This window comes from Herpailurus yagouaroundi, unplaced genomic scaffold (genome assembly GCF_014898765.1).
Source record: "Herpailurus yagouaroundi ecotype Mexico unplaced genomic scaffold, PumYag 100, whole genome shotgun sequence".
Taxonomy (NCBI): Eukaryota; Metazoa; Chordata; class Mammalia; order Carnivora; family Felidae; genus Herpailurus; species Herpailurus yagouaroundi.
This window is the reverse complement of record NW_024412391.1, coordinates 85629300-85654772: the sequence shown is the minus strand read 5'-3', so window position 1 is coordinate 85654772 and position 25473 is coordinate 85629300. Positions and strand designations below refer to the sequence as shown.

Genomic DNA, 25473 nt, shown 5'->3' with positions numbered 1-25473 from the left:
GCTGCTATAAACATTGGGGTGCAAGGGCCCCTATGCATCAGTACTCCTGTATCCCTTGGGTAAATTCCTAGCAGTGCTATTGCTGGGTCATAGGGTAGGTCTATTTTTAATTTTCTGAGGAACCTCCACACTGCTTTCCAGAGTGGCTGCACCAATTTGCATTCCCACCAATAGTGCAAGAGGGTTGCCGTTTCTCCACATCCTCTCCAGCATCTATAGTCTCCTGATTTGTTCATTTTGGCCACTCTGACTGGCGTGAGGTGATATCTGAGTGTGACGTAAAAGGTCTGTATGCTGAAAACTATAGAAAGCTTATGAAGGTAATTGAAGAAGATATAAAGAAATGGAAAGACATTCCCTGGTCATGGATTAGAAGAATAAATATTGTCAAAATGTCAATACTACCCAAAGCTATCTACACATTCAATGCAATCCCAATCAAAATTGCACCAGCATTCTTCTCGAAACTAGAACAAGCAATTCTAAAATTCATATGGAACCACAAAAGGCCCCAAATAGCCAAAGTAATTTTGAAGAAGACCAAAGCAGGAGGCATCACAATCCCAGACTTTAGCCTCTACTACAAAGCTGTCATCATCAAGACAGCATGGTATTGGCACAAAAACAGACACATAGACCAATGGAATAGAATAGAAACCCCAGAACTAGACCCACAGACGTATGGCCAACTAATCTTTGACAAAGCAGGAAAGAACATCCAATGGAAAAAAGACAGTCTCTTTAACAAATGGTGCTGGGAGAACCGGACGGCAACATGCAGAAGGTTGAAACTAGACCACCTTCTCACACCATTCACAGAAATAAACTCAAAATGGATAAAGGACCTGAATGTGAGACAGGAAACCATCAAAACCCTAGAGGAGAAAGCAGGAAAAGACCTCTCTGACCTCAGCCGTAGCAATCTCTTACTCGACACATCCCCAAAGGCAAGGGAATTAAAAGCAAAAGTGAATTACTGGGACCTTATGAAGATAAAAAGCTTCTGCACAGCAAAGGAAACAACCAACAAAACTAAAAGGCGACCAATGGAATGGGAAAAGATATTTGCAAATGACATATCGGACAAAGGGCTAGTATCCAAAATCTATAAAGAGCTCACCAAACTCCACACCCGAAAAGCAAATAACCCAGTGAAGAAATGGGCAGAAAACATGAATAGACACTTCTCTAAAGAAGACATCCGGATGGCCAACAGGCACATGAAAAGATGCTCAACGTTGCTCCTCATCAGGGAAATACAAATCAAGACCATCAATATTTTCTATTCATTCTCCTCACCCATTCCCCATAGTTTTCCACTCTAATCTTTGATGTTTTGGAAATCCAGAAAGGTGTTTTGTTTCGTTTTGATCTAGCTTATGGCAGTTTGCCTTCATAGGGTGTTTCTGAATGGTTCAACAGGAGAAGGGAAACTTAAGAGTTTTCATTTTAAACCATATTGAGACACCATGCATACTATACCATATAGGAGAATGTTCTCATCCAGAAGCCCTTTTCAGATAGCCATAGTCTTAAACATTCCTTTCCACGGTTGCTTTGTATTAATTACTATCTATCTTTACACATGATGGGCATTTTGTCTTTACTTTGTACTCCCAAATATTTTGAATGGTTACTGCAGAGCTAAATGTAACCTGCTTTGGAATGCAGTTTTTATTTCAATACTTTGGTTCCTCCGCTAGACTGCAATCATTGAAGGAAGTAGGGTTTTTTTCCCCTTTTTACTTCCTCCCCTCCCCACATTTTTTTTTTTTTTGCTATATGCTAACCAACACATGCTTGCTGAATTGAATGTGGTTATGATAGTTGCTGTATTTTTAACTATCAAGTTAGACTTAAACTATAGTTGCTGTTTTATTAATTATCAAGGTGGAGTCATTCTGTGTGCTAGCTCTCCGCAAGTTTGTTGAGTGGTTGTGCGGCTAAAATGCACATTTTAAAAATATTTTCAGTTGCAGGGACCTAGTAGCTACCCTTTCTGAGCCCACTGGATTTAGTTGCTACTGCTCGCAAGAGCAGCTGTTTGTCTGAGGACTTTTTTCCTGTATCCCCCCCACAAGGAACAGCCCTCAACCAATGACTGACAGGAGTTGATGGCTGAATGTCCCATTTCCCTTGCTCCCCAGTTAGGATATCTAAAGGGTGTTTGATACTTTCTCCCAGAGCTCCCAGTGGCACTGAGGCTGGGCTGCCCACTGTGGCAACTGCTTGATCATGCATGCAAGGGTCTCCTCCTTCCTTGCCTCATTTCTCCAGTCCTGGCAGCGTAATCTTAGTCTCAGAGTTGCTAAGCCTTATCCAAACCAAAACAAAGATTTCTATGTCAAAATTTATTATTTCAGAGGTTCTCTATTTTAGTGATGTCCAATAATAATATAATGCAATCCACGTACGTAATTTAAAATTTTCTAGTGGCCACATCTTAAAAGTGAAAAGAAATCATGAAATTAATTTTAATAATACAGTTTATCGGGGGACCTGGTTGGCTCCATCATTTGAACATCCAACTCTTGGTTTCAGCTCAGGACATGATCCTGGAGAAGTAAAATCGAGCCCTGTGTCGCTTATGATTCTCTCTTTCTCCCCTGCCCTTCTCCTCTGTTCATGCTCTCTCTCTCAAAACAAAAACAATAATGCAGTTTATTTAACTCAGTATATCCAAAATATTATGAGTTTAACATGTAATTGACATAAAACATATCAATTTGATTTTTTTTTTAATTTTTTTTCAACGTTTATTTATTTTTGGGACAGAGAGAGACAGAGCATGAACGGGGGAGGGGCAGAGAGAGAGGGAGACACAGAATCGGAAACAGGCTCCAGGCTCTGAGCCATCAGCCCAGAGCCTGACGCGGGGCTCGAACTCACGGACCGTGAGATCGTGACCTGGCTGAAGTCGGACGCTTAACCGACTGCGCCACCCAGGCACCCCCAATTTGATTTTTTTTGAAAGAAGTCTCTGAAATCTGGTATTTTACACTTTACGGTACATTTCTCTTTGGACCAGCCACATTGCAAGTGGTCAGCCTCATGTGGCTAATAGCTACCATATTTAACAGTGGTGATCGGTCTCCTACTATCGTATTCCATGCGTCAAAATTTATGGACTTGCTAGTTCTTGAGTATATGGGAGGCCGTCTGGTGGGTATAGTTTCCATTCTCAGCAAAATGTCACTTGCCTTTTCCTTTACTTTTAAGCTGAATAAAATCTCTATAAATATCAACACTGACAGGCGCCTTCTTTAGTCTGTGTGTGTACATATTTATGCTCTTTCAAGAATGAGCCTCTGGTAATAATAAACTCTGGGACTTACTGCCTCTCGCATGTTTCCACGCAAAATATAGACAAGATGCTTAGCATCTCTGTGTTTGTGTGTTTTTCAGGCAGAGGGTACCAGGCTTCAGCGAGAACTCCGAGGATATTTAGCAGCTATCAAAGGTAAATGTGTGTGGGTTGTTTACTGCATGTCCCCAAGCCCAGATTGTTCATCACGAGTGGCAGGATTCAGCGTTAATTACAAAGCCAGTTGGCTTTCTGGCAAGATGGGTACTTGAGCACAGGTGTTCATTCCACCCACTCCCCAAATCCCATTGAAATGATAATCAGAATATACAAGAAAAAAAGATGTCTACTGTGATGCTGGAAAGGAGGAAAAAGTGCCTCCCACACCAGAGACTTCTAGGAAGCGTCGAGAGATCGAGTGAGCTTGAGACCTTGTTTAAGAAAAGCTGCAGCTGGTTTACAATTCAAGGGAGAACGTGTCCCAAGAGGAGCACACTCACAGACTCACACCCAAGGCCTCCAGCTGGAAGGGGCAAGGAGTCGTGGCAGAGGCAGATGGAGGGCTATCAGAAATCAAGGCCCTGGACCACCTGTGACCTGTGGGGACCTTCTGCACTTGCAGCCCTGTCACTGGGCAGAGACAGAGAGGCCGTGACATTGGTTTCTGGCCTCAGCCATGCAAGTCAAAAGAATGAGGTGGGTGGGGCGAGAAGAGGGCGGCAGGGAGGTATGCTCTGTCCCTGCCTGCTCTTTGTTGCCCAGCTGCCTGCACTGAGTCGGGTCAGGTGTACCTGTGGATGTGATGGCTCACAGCGCAGACTTCGAGAGTAGTAGGGGAGAATGGATCTCTGCCAGGGGTCTTGGATAAACTTGCCAAACTCTCAGAAGAAAGTAAGATTCTCAGCCTCGCACTCTAGTCTGTCCTTCTCACTTACAGATCTAGTAAAGAGTTAAATATGTATGCAAGGAGATGTTCTAAAGGACTGGAATAAAATACCATGGACTTAATAGCCCCTAGTCTTGGGTGACAAGGTCTTTACAAAGGGTAACCCAAAAGAGGTAACCATAAGATTGAGAGATTTGACCTCAAGAATATGTCAGACTTCCATACATACTTAAATAATTATTTCGACAACATATTTAGTGAAAGTGAACCAAGATATTAAGAGCTCAGGAGATAAACTAAATGAATATCAGTTGATTAAAAGAAAAAAAAATAGGTAGAACATATGAAGAGAAAATTAGCCAGAGAAGAACTGGTCGGTGGGTAGTAAGTGTGAAAAATGCTTATCCTCATAGATGGATAATCAAAGAATATTTAAATGATATCAGAAGGAAGATGCGGCCATTTTCCCTCCACATGTTCAAAGACACTGAGATAAAAAAAGAGACCATGATACGTAGCATCGGAAAAGCTGTGGGGAGCAGACCCCTCTTGTACGCTGCTGATAGGACAGCTTTCCTGGGAGGGCAGTTTGGCAAAAGCCTCTACGTGTGTCTTTTGGGGAAGGGGGTGTGTGTACCTTTTGACATAGTGGTTCCAGTTGCAAGGATTTATTCTAACAGTTTCATTGTGGATGTGTGAAATTGATTATAAAGATAGCGGTAAGTAATGAAATGATGATATTAACAATCTTAATTAAAAATTAGTCATAATAAATTAGTGAAATTGATTTTTTTGTAAAGTTTATGTACTTATTTGGAGAGAGAGAATGGGGGAGGGGCAGAGAGAGACGGAAAGAGAGAATCCCAAGCAGGCTCTGTGCTGTTAGCAAAGCAAGATGGGTACTTGCTGTCTCACAACCTGAGCCAAACAGATCAAGAGTTGGACACTTAACTGGCTGAGCCACCCAGGCACCCCATGAAATTTATTTTTAAAACTAAAATGTATTTAAGCTTTTATAGGGTGGGCATATAATTTTAATTCTCATGATAGCTCTGAGGCAGGTACTTGCATTGCCTTTGGGTTACAGGTAAGAAAAGGGAGGAACAGAGAGGTTAAATAGCTTGTCCAAGGTCATGAACTAGTAACCAACAGGGCCAAGATACATTCTCTGGTCCACATGTCTCCTAAAGCATTGCTTTTTTTTTTTAATTGAAGTATAATTAACATACAGTGTTATATTAGTTCCAGGTGTACAATATAGTGATTCAACAATTCTGTATATTTCTCAATTTTCATCATGATAAATGTACTCTATTTTTTTAATGTTTATTTTTGAGAGAGAGAGAGAGAGAGAGAGAGACAGAGTGTGAGTAAGGGAGGGGCAGAAAGAGGAGAGACAGAATCTGAACAGGCTCTGGGCTCTGTGCTGACAGCTCAGAACCCGATGCGGGGCTCGAACTCATGGACCGCAAGGTCATGCCCTGAGCCGAATTCGAATGCCTAACGACTGAGCCACCCAGGTGCCCCACGATAAGTGTACTCTCAATCCCCTTCACCTATTTCCCCCATCCTCCCATCCACCTCCCCTCTGGCAACCACCAGTTTGTTCTCTATAGTTAAGAGTCTGTTTTTTGGTCTCTTTTTTTCTTTTGTTTGTTCATTTGTTTTCTTCAGTTCCACATATAAGTGAAATCATATGGTATTTGGCTTTCTCTCACTGTCTTATTTCACTTAATACCCTCTAGGTACATCCATGTTGTAGCCTTGCTTTTTTTTACCCACTGTCTTATCCAGGCTCTGGGCTATGTGACTGTTAGTAGGGCATTGGTTTCACAAATGAGAGTTCATCTTTCCAGTGGGATAATGGTAACTTACTATACTGTTACTATGGAATGAGCACTTCTGCGTGCCAGGCTGTGTGCTAAGCATGGGCATATTACCTCTTTGTAACCAGCCGACACAGCTATATGATAAATGATAGCCTTGGCTTACGTTTTTAAAGTAAGGCTCCGAGAACTTTCACAGATCCATAGAGCTCATAGTTAACTGTTCAAAAAAAATTAACCCTAGGTATTTATAACAATTCGATCAGAAACTAGAAGGCACTCTAGGTATTTCTTTTACTGTTGGACACAAGCTGTCATGGATTATTTCAAGCCCAGGACTTTCTTTATGTTGGATGATTTTTTTTTTTTCATGTGGATAAATGTGTTAAATGAATGGGTGAATTCAGTCTCCTTCCCAAAGTCTATATATTTTGGTCAGTTTTGCTTCCCGAATAGGAAGATCACTGCTTTAAGCATTTAAGACGCGAAGAATTCTTTTCCTTAACGTGATCTAGGAGACTCCACTGAGTGAAGAGTCAGCTCCAGAGAGACGTTGGTGCAGCATCAAAGCACCCTTTCAGTGTTGCAGACTGTGTCCTGCTTCCACTTCTGATGGTTGCATCCCCATATGGAGGAGAGAGGACCTTACAGCAGCTTTTCCCGAGCACATTTTGTTAACAAATGATACTCTGTAAAAGAGACCTGTGTTTACATTACTTTGGTCAAGGTTGGTTGGAATGAATTTTCAAACAGGCTATTACAGAGTGTATTACTACAGGGCCCTTAATATGTTCATATTATCTCCAGAAGGTCTGTGGGGTGAGCAGCATTTTACCAGGTATTCGGCTGTGGAATGTTTTTCTCAAAGTCTTAGAATTAATGTTCCTTGGAGCACATTTTGGGGTTTGGGAACACACAGAAAGACAAGGGGTAGGCATCAAATGGGTCATCATTTGGGTTTTCAAAGGGCTTTCATGGCCAACTCTCCTGGCTTTCACAAAAAAAGAACACCGGCTAACTAATTGTACTGTAATGCAAGCAGCATTACCGAGAAGGGAGATCTGGCCCTGGGGAGTGATGGCCCCTGTGTCTGGTCTCAGGGACATTGGTGGGAACATCACCAGGTTCTCAGCTGCCTTGGGTTCCTTGTCCATAAGGTGCTCCAGTTTCTCTCAGAAACCCTCCACATCTCTCCCACGAGGACTCTGGGAAATTGGGTTACTCTTCATTTTATCACTGGTCTTTGGGTGCCATTCTTCTCTGTAGGTTGGCACTATTTTTGCGGATGTTTGGGTTTGCAAAGTAAATCTGGTGTTCTTGTTCATTTTAGCAGCGCACATCACATTGAGCCCTGTTTATGGACTCAATGCTGTTCTAGGAGTGGAGATGCAGAGATGACAAGACACAGTACCTATTTTCATGGAGCTGGCAGCAGAGACGGGAAGAAAGTTAAATAAACAAAAGGGCCAAATGTGCATAGTAATACATACTTTAACAGAAGCGCATCACAACGGGACAGACTCCTACCTGAGGGACAGGAGACCAGGTCAAGAACCTAGACGTAAATGGACCCAGGAAGGGAGTATAAGTAGTCATCAAGTGATAAGATACACTGGAGACTAAGGTTGATGTTGGAAGGACTTCCAGGTAGAAGAAACATGTACAGAGGCCAGGGAGGCAGAAAGAAGCATGGGCTCTTTAGGGAACAAATGGATCATTGAGGGGTAAGCAAGAATCTGAGAGGGATGAGACGTGGAAAGGTAGGCAGTTGTTCGTAGAGACAAGTGATTATGCATCATATCATATTGGGGCTTTATTCTCTCCGCAGGGAAGAGAGTCATTACATTATTGTAGACAAGGGAATGAATCATGTGATCAGAATAGCATTTTAGAAAAATAGTTGTTGTGGTTTTGTGGGATTCAAGCTCGAGGGGATAAAGCTGCAAGGAGACTTCTTAGAAGTCTAGTCCGGTATTTAATAATGATGATGATGATAGCTAGCATTTATTGAGCATTTCTGTGCTAGGCACTGAGGTAAGTTTTTACTAAGCCTCATTTCATAGAATTTTTACTGTGGCTTATGGCATGTATTTAAAAATAACATACACTTTGGAAAACTGAGGTCTAGGATGGTTAGGTAATTTGCCTGAGATCACACAGAGCACGTGTGTTGGAACCAAGATTTTAACAAAGGCTGATTGTGAATAATAGTTTTAATTATCATGTCATAATGCCTTCAAAATTATTTTTCATAAAGATGGCTGACGTTTGAATGTTCTCTTTGGCTAAGTACTTTGCTCAGCTGTTCCCATGGATTCTTTCATCTGCACCAAATGATCGATGATGGGTGTCCAGTCCAGTCTAGGGCAGTGAGAGGGGGCATGGAAGCAAAGGGCTTCATTTGAGAATCAGGCCGAATTGATGTGCCTTGGTGATGCACTCACTCTGGGAGGATGAATCTGGGATGACTCCCAGTTTTGTAACTGGGACCATGGGGTGACATCCACGAGGACTGGGAAAAGGAGTAGGAACAGGTTTTGACAGGAAGTTCAGAGTTGGTTTTGGGCATGTGAAGCGTGAAGTATCAGCACATCCAGGAGGAGATGTCCAGTAGGGATTTGGAATTGGGAGTCACCCCTCTGTGGGTGGCAGTGGAGGCCAGACGCAGGGGCGATGAACACACCAGATCTTCCTCTAAATGGAGCATGGTCCAGCTGGTGTCATCAATATTTTTAGTTGTACGTGGCTTATCATGTGTAAGCATGACCCAGTGGTAGAGTTGACTGTCCTTGAGCTATCTCACAATCTGCCTTCCCCCTTCCACCCCCGACTCCTACTCCTATATTTGCACTCCTTCTTAAGTCTCTGGAAGAAAGGCTTCTTCTCCTGTTTTCCTCAGAGCCAACTGCTGACTTCCTAAACAGCTCCCTTCTAAATAATAGGCCAAACTGCCAGATACAATATTTTAGATACTCCTGTGATGGTTTATAGCTGCTGCTGGTTATTGTCATAATGTAGTTTAACTGATGGTATTTTTAACTAGAACATACACCCTCAGGCTGTACAAGGAGGACTCTTGTAGCAGTGTAATCTCTGCATCCAATCTTAGAGGGTGAAAATAGATGCTCACAAATTTGGTGGCAAAGGGAAAGAGAGAGGATGTTGCAGTAAATGCCTTGGAGAAAGTCCAAAATTTTAAAGCAAGGGAAGTGGTTCCTACCCAATAGTAGAATAATAATTCTGTGTATGATATTGGGTGCCCATCTTGCACTTTTGGAGATCACTAATATTTTAAGAAAATACTGGATATAGATATTATTAAATGCCAGAGGTAGCATTTAGCATCCACTTTGCTTTGATGTCGCCAAGCTACTTTGAAGGGGACTTGGGTTTTAGCTTTTTAGTTTTTCTCTTATGCTCTGTCAGCAGAGTAGGTTCTAAATCCCTAAAATCTCTGCCATTCTTCATGGCATTCCTTATGTATCCATCCAAGTACTTCCCATGGAGTGTTCTAGAAACAATTTCTATGTCAAAATGGATTCTTTCCAAATTCTCCATCACTACTTATCCACACAGCAATTAGCAGTTATTTTTGGCTGCTGGGAGACATATTTACTGCAACATTGTGCTTTTAGCCTCAATGAGGAAGGTCTTATATAATTTTATTTTAAGCTTACATTCACAGTTTTATTTTTCACCACAAAGGTTATTTGACCTGCAACCCCATCATTTCTTTTTCTTCCCCTTGAAACTTTGAGACCCTATCTACACAGCTGTTTATAATTTCCATCAGACCTAAGACAAAGATTTAAGAGAAAACTTCAGAGAAGGCTTTTGGCATCTGAATTATAGAATGGTATCAACTAGTCACTAATTTTTGAGGGGTACACTTAAAAAATTTTTTTTTACATTTATTCACCTTTGAGAGACAGGGAGAGAGTGCAAGCGGGGAAGGGGCAGAGAGAGAGGGAGACAGAGAATCCAAAGCAGGCTCTAAGCTCTGAGCTGTCAGCACAGAGCCTGGCACAGGGATCAAACCCACGAACCGTGAGATCATGACCTGAGCCGAAGTCAGACGCTTAACCCGACTGAGCCACCCAGGCGCCCTGAGGGGTTCATTTCTTAGTAGAGGCTTGCTTTTACTTGGGGAGGGGTGAATGTGGACGCTGGAGATACTGTCACTCGTCAGCAGCGGCCACATGAACAAGAAGGAACATTCTCCTTGGCTTGCACTCGGAGTGTGCTAGGGGACACGTGCAGGTGTTTGCATTATTTTTTGGCTGTCTCTCCACTTACATAACTTCATGGTGTCACCTCTGGGGTTTCATCTTTTGGTCGCCAAGTTGTTTCAGCTGGTGTAGGCTGTACGGTGTGTTGTAAAGGGCATCCTTCAGTGTGCTCGGTGACGTACCTTGTGGAGACAGGGTTGTAGGCTTTCATGCTTCGTGTTGCCCTGAAACCTTCAAACTTGTTGCTTGCAAAGACCAAATCTGTTACCTGCAGCTTATCTGGGGAAGGCGGGTAGGGGGTGGTTCTATAACCTAGAGAGAAAACATACTGTGAAATACCATGTTGACTTTTGCACATACTCTTCAAGGATACACTTCTCTCACTTCGGACATCTTTTATTTTGTCCTTTTCTCGTGGTTCAACCCAGAATCGGCTCCCTTAAATCCAACAAGCATGTAGTTGAGTCTAGATTGTTGCAGCCTTCAGTCTCATAGAAAACTTTCCATCATGGAGTCATTGGCATTAAGTTTATGGGATGCTTTTCATTTTTTTTTTATAAAAATTTTTTAATGTTTATTTATTTTGGGGAGAGAGAGAGAGAGAGACAGAGCACAAGTGGGGGAGGAGCAGAGGGAGAGGGAGGTGCAGAATTAGAAGCAGGCTCCAGGATCCAAGCTGTCAGCACAGAGCCCAATGCGGGGCTCGAACTCACGAACTGCAAGATCATGACCTGAGCCGAAGTCGGAAGCTTAACTGACTGAGCCACCTAGGCACCCCAAGGGATGCTTTTCATTTCTAATGATTGCACTCTGACTTTCCTCTTTTCTCCTCTTAGCCAGCTCTTTTTCATATCCCCTAGTGACAAAGGCCAAGACGCCAGCCAGGACAGGTCTCAGCTTCCAGCTGGTAGGGAGGGCTTGTTGCCACAGGGGACACCTACAGTCAATGAACGCACTTTGGACTGTTCTGGGCCCTGTGCTGTCTCTACACAGTCCACACTGTGCCCTCCCTGTTTGGAAGGAGGAGCAGATCGGAGAGTGGAACAGACTTGGTGATACTTTATATCTTTCCTATTATTTAACAGCCATATTTATGCAACACACCAAAGCCATGTCTAATGAACATTGTGACCCGTAGACTTAAGAACTCCAAGCTTTCTGAGCGTTCTGGTTTAAAACTGTATATGTAGCTTCTAGTAACATTAGAAAAACTTTTCTTTTTTTCTTTTGAAAATGTTTAGGCCACTTCAACCACTTTCAGCTGGGAGGCCCTAGAATCCTGTTAATTTTGCTTCAACCTGCTTCTATAGATGGTCTTTATTTCTTATATTTAAAGCCATTTAGGATTAATTTTAATTTTGGAACTCTGTAGTTTTATGGGCCAGTTTTCTGGGTGTCCTGTGTATTTATGGTTCCGTGCCACTTCGTAAGTGACCGCACACGTGATAGAACACGTTACTCTTGTTGTTTTCAGAATAGGACACCTTGTTGATTTTTTTCAAGGCTCTGTATCAGTCATTACCATGTAAATAATGAGAAACGCACAATGTAATCGGGTCAGTAGGAGACCCTCCCGGGAAGTTGTGAATACAGTCGAAAGTAACAGTCATGCCTTCACAGTTTTTCCTTAAAAGATTAGTGGGTAGTCAAGGTATTCTTCTCTTTTATTTATTTATTTATTTATTTATTTATTTATTTATTTTCAACATTTATTTATTTTTGGGACAGAGAGAGACAGAGCATGAACGGGGGAGGGGCAGAGAGAGAGGGAGACACAGAATCGGAAACAGGCTCCAGGCTCTGAGCCATCAGCCCAGAGCCTGACGTGGGGCTCGAACTCACGGACCGCGAGATCGTGACCTGGCTGAAGTCGGACGCTCAACCGACTGCACCACCCAGGCGCCCCAAGGTATTCTTCTCTTAGAAAAGTAGGGGAGGGGTACCGGGGTGGCCCAGTTGGTTGAGCATCCGACTCTTTCTTTTGGCTCAGGTCATGATCTCAGGGTTCGTGGGATCAAGCCCCACATCAGGCTGTCTGCTGACGGCACAGATCCTGCTTGGGATTCTCTCTCTCTCTCTCTCTCTCTCTCTCTCTCTCTCTCTCTCCCCCTCTCTCTCCCCTGCTCTTCCTCTCTCTTTTTCTCTCTCTCAAGATAAATAAATATTAAAAAAAATAAAAGTAGGGGAAAGAGGAATAGGCACCTCACCAATTTATATCCAACAAGAGTTGTTTTCTCTCCAACACCAGCCATGCAAGAAGCCTCCATGAAGCTCACCGAGTCGCTGCACGAAGTCTATGAGCCTGATTGGTATGGGCGGGAAGATGTGAAGATGGTGGGCGAGGTAAGAGCCAGGATCATGCACCACAGGAGGCCTGGGGGGTCTCTGCCAGGCTGCTGCCAAGTCCCACTCACTTACTCTATCCCTTGACCCCTGTCTTACCTCTTCACAGCCTTAATCGTGAAGGTGGGAGGGGAGTGCTATGTAGCCCGAAGACGCTGTTTAGTTCTGGCATCAAGAGCATGCCAAATACACGGTGATTAGTGAACTGTTATAAACCGAAATAAGAATAGTGTTTTTCTGTCTACACATCTTAGCTCATTGCAACAGAACTGGCTCATGGCATGACTCTCTGTACTGACTTCACCCCTGCAACCTTGCTTTTCCCATCCCTTCTGGAAAACAGGATCAGGAGGTGCAAAAAGCATCTATTTCACTTAAATGCCACTGGTCCACTCGCTGGTCTGCAGATCCAAAGGACCGATGCGGACAGCCTGTTAATAGCAATGTAACTTCCAGAAGCCTTTGTCCCTAGACATGTCTGAACACCCAAAATCCAATTTCTAGCCGAGGGCCATCTGGCTGGCGGGAAGTGATAAAGCGGGTATTTTCTGCTTTGGGGAAGGAGAATGGGGTGGAGACCAAGAATGATCTCTATGATAGTTGATGGATTCTTTAATCTTCTTAGGCGTTAGCTTCCTCATCTGTGAAGTGAGACTAAGAATCATACCCACAAATAACACGTTTAAAGTCTGCGTGTTCGTGTCATCGACATGATGCTCGATACACGTGATTCTTACTGGTAATAGCAAGCCACCTGTCGGGAGTTCTCTCGTGTCCAAGTTCTTTGTTAAAGAACAGTGTTTGTCATACCCACCTCACGTGAGCTCATTGATGAACATTCAGGCACAGAAGGGATCCTTGTAAGGGATCCTTCCTAAGGGATGCGGCCACCCAGCTCAAGAGGTCTGACATGTGATGTGCTGTCTACGCAGCCTTTGGAAAGATGAGTTAACAGTGCAGCCCCAGGCTGCTCCGTGAAAATTCTGACATCCCCACACTGATTTCCATAATCTTGTTAAGACTGAGATAGAAGCAGAGCTTTAATTAGGAGGAAAGTTCTTATTGGCCCTGTTACTTCTTTAGAAAACTTTCAGAAAATGAATCTGGCAGAACCAGCCTCCACACACCGTCTCCAATACAATTACTAAGTAATTCCTTCTTCTCACATTTTTTCAGTATAAAGACGCTGTTTCAACATCTTGTTGTTAAATGCTTCACTTGTATGACCAATTTCTGGTGAATGGTGTATAATTCAAAATTCATCATGAAAGGAAGACTTCTTAAGGGAATAATAGAAACGTGCATTAATAGCTTTTCAGAGCATCGTGTTTCGTTCTCTGCACGGCAGATCCCACTGTTGACATTTGTTCCGTAAGGAAATGCTGGAATTCCACCTTGGTCCTCGTAGGTCCTGCCAAGACTTTTGGAACCTTTAGTTGCAGATCCAAATACGGCCTCTTCTGATGGTGAAGGAGCTCAACGCTATGTGTTCAGGGCATCTGTTCGCCTCAGAAGATGAGCCTCTTCATGCAGAGGATTTAAATTCTTTTTTCCATTTGCGTGAAATTTGTGGATGGGGATCTGTAATAATTAGGGTGAGTATTGAAGTGTGAAAAAGAAACAAAAGCAAATAAGCCCCCAAAAGTAGCTTTCAAAAGATAGAATGTTATCTCTCTCCCCTAAAGGGCTTTGCAGGTGAGCAGCCCAGGTATGGGGACAACAGGGGCCCATCGTTGCCTTCCTCACTGCTCCCTCCAGGTTCGGTATGATTCTCTGAGCACTGGCCATCAGCTCTCACTTCTGCCTCCCAGTTGGTAGAAGGAGGAAGCGTGGAAGATAAGCCTCCTTTTAGGGACACCTCCTGAAAGTTCACCCCATTGGCCAGACCTTAGTCCCGTGGGCTGTGCTTAGCTGTGCCACAGGCTGGCAAATGTAGTCTGTATCCTCGGTACCCTATATTGTAAACTGGAACTGGTAGTCAAGTTGCCTTGAAATTGTATTGTATTATTAAAGAATCCACCTTTTCTTCTGGCCTCTACTATCAGGGGAGTCCTATTTATCTAATTTTGTCATTTTTGATTTTTCAGAAGTTTGGTGAAAAGGATCCAATTAAAATCATTCAGCAGTAATCTCTTTTTTCTCTTTTTTCTTTCAGAAATGTGATGTCCTGTGGGAAGACTTCCATCAGAAACTAGTGGATGGGTCCTTGCTGACACTGGATACCTATCTGGGCCAATTTCCTGACATAAAGGTATTTTACTTTGTGTCTATAATGGGAGGAATTGAATGGTTCCATGGACTAATTGAAACACAGGCAAGGGAGGGGCGCCTCTGTGGCTCAGTCAGCTGAGCGTCTGACTTTGGCTCAGGTCATGATCTCATGGTTCGTGAGTTCGAGCCCTACATGGAGCTTTGTGCTGACAGCTCAGAGCCTGGAGCTTGCTTTGAATTCTGTGTCTCCCTCTTTCTCTCTGCTCCACCCCCACTTGTGCACTCTTTCTCTCTCTCTTTCTCTCTCTCTCTCTCTCAAAAATAAATAAACGTTAAAAAAAATAAAATAAAATAAAATAAAAGAAACACAGGTAAGGGATAAGTGGAGTTCAGAGTCCTCAAGCTGACATCAAAGACGGTAACTTTTCATTCATTTAAGCATGGACGCGTGATCCTGTTCCTATCAGTTTTGAAATGAAATGTAGCTACAGAAATGACATTTTCCCCTTTGGCAGACTGCTTCAACTTTTATTTCTCTGCAGACATCTTTTTAATACTCTAGATATAAAATTGCAAACCAGATACCAAAAATTCTAATCTTCTTTATGTTCAGACCTTTTTTATTGCATAGCGTTTGATAAGAATTTCCATTAGAATAAACAGCGGTCACAAGGAAAGGAGAAAACTTCATTGCGAACATGAGAGCAAAAAAATGTGATCTTCCCGTGTTTACTATTCGTAACACACCTGCATATTTTTTCTCTCCTTAAAATTTTCTGCTTCCAATTGAATTGTTAAGATACAAGCATTTCAAGTGCATTAGCATCTGGATCTAAAAATACCTTGTCTAGAACATTTGTCTTATTTGACACTTGGATTCATTGAAAGGGAAATATATAAGTGAAGGATTGAACATCATAGATTTGGAATTAACTCTGGAGGTAGACATGGTTTTTAAACCTTCAGGGCTGTATATAGCAAATGGTAGCATTAATAGATTTGCCCGACCCCCACCCCCCATTGTCTTTCCTGCTCAAGTAAGAGACCAAGTAAGATAACCTTGTGCTGCCCTTCCTTTAGTGTGAAGGAAGCCATGAACCTGCATCCACCCACCTGCAGTGCCTTAATTCAGTGATTTCTTATGTGAAGGTCCACTTTTACCTGGCCTGCTTTGTAGCCATGGCCATGAAACATAGTGAAGCTTCTCAGCCAGAACAGCACACCTATCAGTGATGTTAATTTCCTTGGTCCCACACAGAATACCTAACAACTAGTTGGCCAACATCCGAAGTGTTATTTTGGGACACAGGGGCACCAGACAAGAACCTCAGGGGGATCAGACGAGGTACATTAGCCTTGGTGGCAAAATGTAACAGAGAACAAATCCAAATGATGGATTCTCAGTTATGTTATCATAATATGCAAGACATTTTATTGAGCCATTGCAGGACCGTATCCTCATTAAAAGGTATAGGTTGGCTTTTGAAAGTTTTCTGAGAAATGTAAAAATTAAACTGAAAAAATTTTAGAATTCTGTGAGGCTGCATGCACTAACCTATAGAGAATGTGTCTTGGGATATCTTCAGATTATTTGGTAGACAGTCACATTTTGTCTTGGAATTTATAACACTCGTGGAGCAAACAATCTCAGAGTCCCTATCATACTTCAGGATATCATATATTACATGGTAATTTAATCTCCATAAAAATCACTTCCAAATATGTCAGGAGAAGATAAGGGAAAACTTTGACCTCATAGTCAAAAATTTCAAAGCAGTTTGCAACTAGTCTAAATTATTCATATATTAAACATTCATAGTATGATTTAACTAAGCAAATGGGGGCTGTGACTGACCAGAGAAGAACACATTTAAAAAGTTGTTGAGTTTCAGGAACAAAAACTTGGTATCATCAAAAAAATGTGGAGGATCTCAGTAGTTATGGTACTTGCCAGTCATAGTTATTTGGAAATTGGCCATACTCTCTAGGAGCATATAATTTAAAAAATTTTTAGTGTTTATTTATTTTTGAGAGGGAGAGACAGAGCACGAGCATGGGAGGGGCAGAGAGAGAGGGAGACACAGAATCTGAAACAGGCTCCAGGCTCTGAGCTGTCAGCACAGAGCCCGACACGGGGCTTGAGCCCACGAATTGTGAGATCATGACCTGAGCCGAGGTCGGATGCTTAACCTACTGAGCCACCCTAGGAGCATATAATTTTATAAGACAAATACACCCAGAAGTACCTGCATTGAAACATAGATTAAAATAAAATCATTATAAAAGACATTGGCTAGTGTTTTCAGTTTGTTCCAAGTCAGAAAGATGAAGAACTTAATAGAACTTTTAATTAAGCAGTTCTTGAGGTCCATGGTTGAGGCCATGCAGAAAGATGATCCTTCAGTGACTGAACAGTCTTTACAGTAGAGATTTGGGAATAATATCATCTACCTGGATGTCTTGAAAATAAGTGAAATACATGCCTTGGTGTTGCCTGCATCATGCAAAGAGGCTGAAAGAATCACTCTTTCTCTGAAGTTACATTTAGAATATCATACCATACACATAGGGTTTCAACCAAGATAGATAATTATGAAACCATTTCATATGACAAAGAGTTGAGGAAATTGCATTTCAATAGGAAAGGAAACTGTCTGGAATTAGAGCATAGACAGGGTAGCTGCTTCTCATATTTGAAAGACTGTTTTCTGTGAAGATACACTTAAGGTATTCTCTGTGTCTTTGCTCACTGAATGGAAGGTAGAAGCGGATGTAGGCTCTGTCACTTTGTCACGTTAGTGCTGAATGATTATGTAATGAATGGGTTATTGAATGAAAGGAGGCTGATGATTAAAAATACAGAGTAGAGAATTTTCAGAGCATGGAACACAATTGACTTCCTTGACTTCCATTGAAAGCAAACAGGCCAAGTGTAGTTAAAACGTCAGGCAAATTTCCAAATATTTACTGCAGCTCACCAGCAAGGGCTATGAAGTACCATTCATGAGGGAATGATGTTTGATTTTTCCAACTGTGATTGGCAGGGCACCCAGTATTATAGTTCTTATTATGCAGCACTGACATCTGAAATCAATGCTAGAATAAGAGCCAGTTTGTCATCAATGCAGGCAGGCTTACAGCTCTGAGCAGTTATTGTAAAATGGAGTTTAGATTCTGTCTTGGCAGCCACGCAGAAGCACCTAAACATACATTTATGGCAGTGTGCCAAAGTGAATCCAAATTGGGGTTATTATCGAAATTTTTGAAAAATACAGTAAATTAAATTTTTTACTCTATAAGGTGAGCGTGCAGTGGGAAATCTGAAAAAATTTCAATTGAACCATCTAATTAAACGATTTGCCATCAAACTAGTGAATTTATTTAATGAAATTTGCCACTGGATGGTGACATAAGAATTGTATCATGTTCTATATAAAAGCCAACGTGAATGAACTCGACCCTCACTTATGAGACTTCTTTTTTTCAATGTTTTCAAATATCAGATAGGTAAGGAAATAAGATTGATTTGTATTTCCAGCACAAAACTGAGGGGTGGCCTTTAAAACAGTCACTTCTACCTTGGTAAGCCCTGCTCTGTAGTTGACTTGTCAGTTACATAAGAAAATGAGTCATCACTTCCTGTTTTTGAGCAAAAACAAAAAAACAAAAAACAAAACACATGACCCAGTGTACTCTTCCACCTTATTCTCAGGCTCAGAAGTAACTGAATTTTGGCTCTTTTAAAAATCACATTCATCTTCAAAGAATCAAGATTTGCTTCTTGGGAAATACTAAAGAAGAGTTCCCCACCCCGATCCCTACCCTATATATCCACAAAGCAGAGCTCTATCAGAATTACGTAGAGTCTCACAAGACCATTGCTTCAAGGGCCAGTGGTCCCTTGAAGGTAATAGTTAGATGTTTGCTAAAAATAATGAGCCCTGTCACCTCATAGGCACACTGTGTCCACCAGAGTTCACTGAAGGGCATCACTGCATGCTGCCTAGACTCATTCATTGCATATCTTTAAGCCAGTGTGAGTCAGCCATTCCTTCCACTACTAACACCAGTTGGATGTGGCAGGTGTAGAGGGTAAAGGGATTGGAAGCAGCTAAATGAGAGTAACTGCCCCAACCCACCTGTCACCAATCCCAAAGGGGGTGTAGAGGAATAGCATAGAGTGGTAGTTGAATGATGGGGTCCGTCAGAGAAATAGGGGTGCAGTTAGAAGGAGGAGTAACCAAGAGTCAGGAGCAGGGTGGGGACTGGGTGAGGCAGGTGAGGGCACTAGAGTTCAAGCTAAAAGGAGGCACCTGCTCTGGGTTGCTGATTCTGCACGTTTTTGACCCAGAGAGTAAGGGCCTTCTTAGATATTGTGTCCTACAGGTCTCACGGGCATCTCCCTGCCCCTGGCACTGGTCGGGGCAGGAGTGGGGGAGGGTGGGAACTGACATCTAATTCATCTTTGCCAGAGACTTTCTGAGCAATTCTGGACACGTTAGAAGTTAATCCCGTGCGACTCAAAATCCTCTATACGTAAAGTGGGAATAATCCCTACAACACCCATACTAGATGTTGCTGAGGGTCTGTGCGTTGTGACTGTTTTGTGTGCCACAAACATAATTTTATTGTTGTTCTTCCTTCCGTGCACAATTTAAAGTGTTTTTAAGGATCTCCTCCTGCTGTAGTTCTCAGATTGGACTAACTAGCTGTAACTGGACTGCTAGGGATCTTTTTAAAAAGGACAGGGGTGCCTGGGTGGCTCAGTTGGTTAAGCATCCGACTCTTGGTTTTGGCTCAGGTCATGATCTCACGATTCATGGGTTCAAGCCCTGCATCGGGCTCTGTGCTGATAGTGAAAGGCCTGCACGCAATTCTCTCTCTCTCTGCCCCTCCCCACCCTCTCTCTCTTTCTCTCTCTCTCTCTCTAAAAATCAATAAATAAACTTAAAAAATTCTTTAAAAAAGGACAGATGCCTGGGCCTTGCCTCGACTAATTAAATTTGCTTATTATTTGCTTATTAGTTATACGTCTGTAACTTTTTAGTGGTTGCTCTACAATTTATAACACGTCTTTAACTTTTCCTGTCTAACTTCGAATACTCTCACAGCACTTTCATATAGAGAATATATTTCCAGTTCTTTCCTCCCGTCCTCGGTTATTATCAGACGTTTTTCCTTTACAAATGTTATAAACCCCATGGTACATATTTTCTGTTTCCTTTTATGCTCTAGATAATCAGTTACTTTTTCAAGCAATTAAAAGTAAAAAACCAAAATCATGTATATTTACCTTGAATTTTATAATTTCTGGTATGTTTTTTTGTTTTGTTTTTTTGTGGGTTTTTTTTTGTTTGTTTTTTGTATAGCTCTACTTTGTATTAAAATTCCCATAACGAAAGTGAGTTCTTTCAGCTTTTGTTTGTCTCAAAAAGACTTTTCCATTTTCACTGTCGGAAGGCATTTTTACTGGGACTAGAACTCCGAGTTGGCAGATTTCTTTTTCTTTTGTTTTCTGTACTTTAAAAATGTCATTTCATTGTATTCTGGCTTCATAGTTTCTCAGGATTAGTCTGCTGTAATCTTTGCCTTGTTCTTTCTGCTTTTCTTTATCCTTGACTTTAAGCAGTTTGGCTGTCAAGTGTCTGGATGTGTACTGTTTGGTGTTTATCCTTCTTGGGGTTTTGTGAGTTTCTTGGGTCTGCTCTTTCATGTCTTTATTATTATATAAATTTCTCAGCCAATATCTCCTCAGATATTTCTTCTGACTTACCCTCTCATCTCTTTTGGAAAATCCATTGATACGGTGTTGGACCATTTAATATCAGGTCTTGTATGCTTGATTCTGTTACGTTTTCAACTCTTAGTTCTCTTTGTGTTTTAATGGGAATAATTTCTCTTGATGGATTTTCAAGTGCAATCTTCTTTCTTGGCTAAAGTACAGCAATTGGCCTATCAAAGACATTTTTCCTTTCTGGTATCATTTTTTTTTTTTTTTTTTACTTCTAGCATTTCCATTTGATTTTTTTAGAAAGATATTTTCAATTATTTTTAACGTTCATTTTATTTTTGAGAGAGAGAAAGAGACAGAGTGTGAGGGGGGAGAGAGAGAGGGACACACAGAATCTGAAGCAGGCTCCAGGCTCTGAGCTGTCAGCACAGAGCCCAACACAGGGCTCGAACTCATGAACCGTGCCATCATGACCCGAGCTGACATCGGATGCTTAACCCACTGAGCCACCCAAGTGCCCCTCCATTTGATTTTTATTTGACTATTAAAGTTCCCATATTTCTGTAGACATTATTCCTCTGCTTATGTTTGTTATCTTCCTTTTGCAACTCAATTCTTGTTTGGTATTTCCAACATGTCTGAGGGATCATGTCTGAGTCTGGTTCGTGGATTGCTTTCTTTTTTTCTCATGGATGTGTTTGTGTGTGTGTGTGTGTGTGTGTGTGTGTGTGTGTGTGTGATAATTTTAGAATGAATCCCAGGCATCATGTGTAGAATAGTAAAGACTGAAGTAACATTAATGTCTCGAAATGGGCCTATCTTTTCGTCAGGCCAGCAGCATGGGGATGCAAGTCAATCTGATGAATTGAAGTGGTTTGGGTTTGTTGGTACTGTTGTTACTTTCAGTGCACAAGGGCTTTCACATTCCTCTAGACTTGGGCTGCTAATGCCTTGTTCTGCTCTCTTAACCTCTATCATGTTTTTAGACTCGGGTTGAGGTCTGGTTTTTGCCTCTCCTTTGGCCCACATGGACAGGCCCGTGGATGCGAGATCATTTTTCTGAGTGTCCTTGTTTCCATCAGATTTTGGTTCCTTGTATGCTTGTATTGCAGAAGGGGGCCCCCCATATATATTTGCTCTCCCACCAGTGGGAGGCAGCTATTGCTTGTTATTGAGCATTGGACTTATCATGGGGGCAAGGCTGTCTTCTGGTATGCTTTCTTAGCCTGTCTGAAGCAAAGTCAGCCTCATATCTGTGGTTGTTTTTTTTTTTTAATTTTTTTTCAATTTTTTAAAAATTTACATCCAAATTAGTTAGCATATAGTGCAACAATGATTTCAGGAGTAGATTCCTTAGTGCCCCTCACCCATTTAGCCCATTCCCCCTCCCACAACCCCTCCAGTAACCCTCAGTTTGTTCTCCACATTTATGAGTCTCTTCTGTTGTGTCCTTCCCTGTTTTTATATTATGTTTGTCTCTCTTCCCTCGTGTTCATCTGTTTGTTTTTTTTCCCTCTGGTTGGTTTTGAGCAGTTTCCTGCCCCTGCCCGAGTGGGAACAGACCTCTGCGTCTTAAAGGGGTCAGACTCTGGGCCCCAGAAGGTTTATGCCCCTCCCCCGAATGAGTAGGGACTTTTTCATTTACCCTTCTTTGTGGAACAGTGTTCTTTGCATGTAGCGTAGGGGACAGAGGGGTTTCTATCACCGCCCCCTCTCCCCCAAGGCCAGACTGGTTTTGCTTCTGCTCTTCACCATCAAGCAGTGGATCTCTGCCTGGGGTCTGTGAGTAGGAGGATTTCTCGCTCCCTCCTTAAGCCACTTAAAGCTTTTGCCTTGTAAGAGAAAAATGTCCATTGACACAGGCGTGGTTTGGTGCCCACGCTGTGTAACCATAGCTCATCTCATTCTCACCTGCACGGCAAGGGAGTGTCGTGTTCCCAGACTTTCTCACAGCATCCAAGGGAGGCCAAAGGAAAGAACTTACCCCTGAGTGCAATTTGCCCTCGTGCCTTGGCCACCCAGCTTTCCAAAGTGATACCTTACCCCACATTAGGCCTTTAACAGTTTGTTGAAATTTTAGCTGACCTCCTCATGTCCACTTGTATGGTAGCCACAGCTGTTACCTGTACCCTGGTGTGTTGGCACAAATGGTCTGTTGGCTTATCTCTTCTCGGATGGATTTTCCCTCTTCCTGAATAAAAGAATTCAGATTACTTTGTTGCCTTGTGACCTTAGGTCTCTGATACAATCAATGAGAGTTACCCTTTTATAGATGATCCACATTTTTTCTTGTCGGTGTGAGAGTGACATTTGTTGCAGTTGTCTGTATCCTAAATGGAAGTGGGAGTCTCTAGGAATCAACGTATTTTTAAAGCTCCTCGGGTGATTCTAATGAACAAAAGGATTGGGGAATACTTCTAGGAAGAAGGGTTTTTTAGGAAGTAAATCCGTTTTATAGAATTGCTGTTGGTGTGAGTGTTATTTGAATTGTAAAACCAGGGGCGCTTGGGTAGCTCAGTCGGTTAAGCGTCTGACTTCGGCTCAGGTCATGATCTCACGGTTTGTGGGCTCGAGCCCCACACCTGGCTCTGTGCTGACAGCTCAGAGCCTGGAGCCTGCTTCGGATTCTGTGTCTCCCTCTCTCTCTCTGCCCCTCCCCTGCTCGTGCTCTCTCTGACTCAAAAAGAAACATTGAAAAAAAAAAAGAAGTGTAAAAACAAATGCTAACATAGTTTTCCATGATCTTCAAAGTGGAACACTTCATGATTTAGAGGAGAGGCTAAAAGACAGTATAGGTTTACTGCTCTCCTCAACCAGTTCTGGAAATTTTCTGATTTTTGACCGTACATTCTACCCTCAACTGACCAGCCTAATTACTATCAAAAGGGAAGATATTTACCTAATGGTTTTTACATAAATGGTTTTACATAAGAATTGGAGGTGTATTTTGGAGAATTTCCAGGTATCCTTTGTCTGCTGAAATTCTGGCTCACTTCAGTCTCTAGTCAAGATATTTGGTTACTCTGGACAAGGAAAACATTTCAACAGTCAAAAAGAGACTCTATGACCACGCCTTTTCCTTATTTGTATGTATTTCCTTGTTGGCAGAATCGCATTGCAAAACGCAGCAGGAAGCTGGTGGACTATGACAGCGCTCGCCACCATCTAGAAGCTTTGCAGAGCTCCAAGAGGAAGGATGAAAGTCGAATCTCTAAGGTAAGGATTGATCCCACCATTGACACCACTCTCTACGTTCTATGACTTCTGACAGTTTCTCTTTTTAAGATTGAATACAAGCAGATTGGGAGGAGTCGATATGGTGGAGGAGTAGGGGGACCCTAAGCTTGCCTTGTCCCACAAACACAGCTAGATAAGTATCAGATCATTTTGAACACCTAAGAGATCGATGTGAAGGCTGAGAGAGTAAAATTAAATACAAGCATACCTCAAAGATCTTGTGGGTTCAGTTCCCGACCACTGCAATAAAGCAAATATTGCAGTAAAGCAATCAGATGCATGTTTTAGTTTCCCGGTGCAAACAAAGGTTATGTTTACGCTATACTGTAGTCTGTTAAGTGTGCAATAGCATTATGGTTAAAAACACAGCGTGCGTATCTTAACTAAAAACACTTTATTGCTAAAAAATGCTAACCATTAACTGAGCTTTCAGTGAATCATAATCACTGATCCCAGATCACCATAACAGATGTAATAATAATGAAGATGCCTACATATTGCAAGAATTACCTGAATGTGACACAGAGACATGAAGTGAACAAGTGCTGTTGGAAAAATGGCACCTGTAGACTTGCTTGGTGCTGGGTTGCCACAGACCTTCAATTTGCAAAAATGTCAGTTATCTGCACATTACTGTAAGGTAAAGCGCGCGCGCGCACACACACACACACACACACACACACACACACACACACAAAACAACCGAGGTATGCTTGTATTTCCTTTTTGAAGGAGATTGGAAACAGGACAGAATTTCAACTGCATCATGGTACCTACGGGCTGCTTTCCATAATTCTTAAGTAAAAAATAAGGTTCTGCATGTTACCATAGAGTACACGTGGCTGACACTGACTCCTACATTTTGATCAAAATAAACCTTGGCCCCCAACAATCCTGCAGGGTCAGTGAAAGTAACGTGTTCCCACACTTCCTTCTGTGTTTGTAGTCCGTAGTTGAAGCTAAAAGGCAGATTCAGAGAGAAAACCACATTTGAAATGCTAAGATATAACCTGTGATTGTCAGAGAGCCCAGCTATGGGCTAGATTTGTGGAACTGATTCATTTTCTTGTAGAAAACCCATTTCCGCAGCTTTTACTCCGTATGCCCATTACTTACAGACACCAACTAACTGACACCTGGTAACTACTCGCTTTGCTCCCAGTCTTGCCTCCTCCTGTCTGCCTACACACAGCTGTCTGAATAGTCTTTCTGCCTCACATCTCTAGATCTGTTTCCCCACTGCTTGTCTTTTAATGGCTGCCATTGCCTGTAGAAAGCAAATCTAAGTTCCTTAGCAGGCGTACGAGCCCTGCACAACTTGGTGGTTGTTCATCCTACTCAACTTTCAAATTTTCTTTCCCCTCTGCTTCCTCCCTACGCATATCCTAAGCTAGAGCCCCCGTGACCCACACCTCAGTTCCCGAGCGGCCATGATAAGAGCTCTGCTTCGTGCACAACCCCATAGATGCCAGGCACCATGATCATCCACATTGTCATTTCTTAATAGTCACAATAGCTGTGAAGGAGGCATTACCATCTCCCATTTTATCAATGAGGTATCCAAGGTGAAGAAAGTGAAAACAGCCTCCCAAGTTTCCACAATTGGTAAGCTAGGATTCTGGCTACTAGGGAACGCCACCTTCGTGCATTGGAGTGTCTGTCCACCCCCTTCTTTTTTTTTTTTTTTTTTTTTTAATTTTTTTTTT

General features: G+C 42.2%; 1 protein-coding gene across 5 annotated transcripts in view; it reads left to right on the top strand.

Annotated features, from left to right (window-relative positions):
• The window catches only part of AMPH (amphiphysin), a 145758-nt gene that overhangs the window by 28077 nt on the left and 92208 nt on the right, over positions 1–25473 (top strand). For all 5 annotated transcript variants that reach the window (XM_040472997.1, XM_040473001.1, XM_040472998.1 and 2 more), the window contains exons 2-5: positions 3406–3460; positions 12494–12588; positions 14744–14839; positions 23639–23746. In XM_040472997.1, the coding sequence (XP_040328931.1) occupies positions 12496–12588; positions 14744–14839; positions 23639–23746 (297 nt within the window). In that variant the 5' untranslated portion in view covers positions 3406–3460; positions 12494–12495. The remainder of the gene's footprint in view (positions 1–3405; positions 3461–12493; positions 12589–14743; positions 14840–23638; positions 23747–25473) is intronic.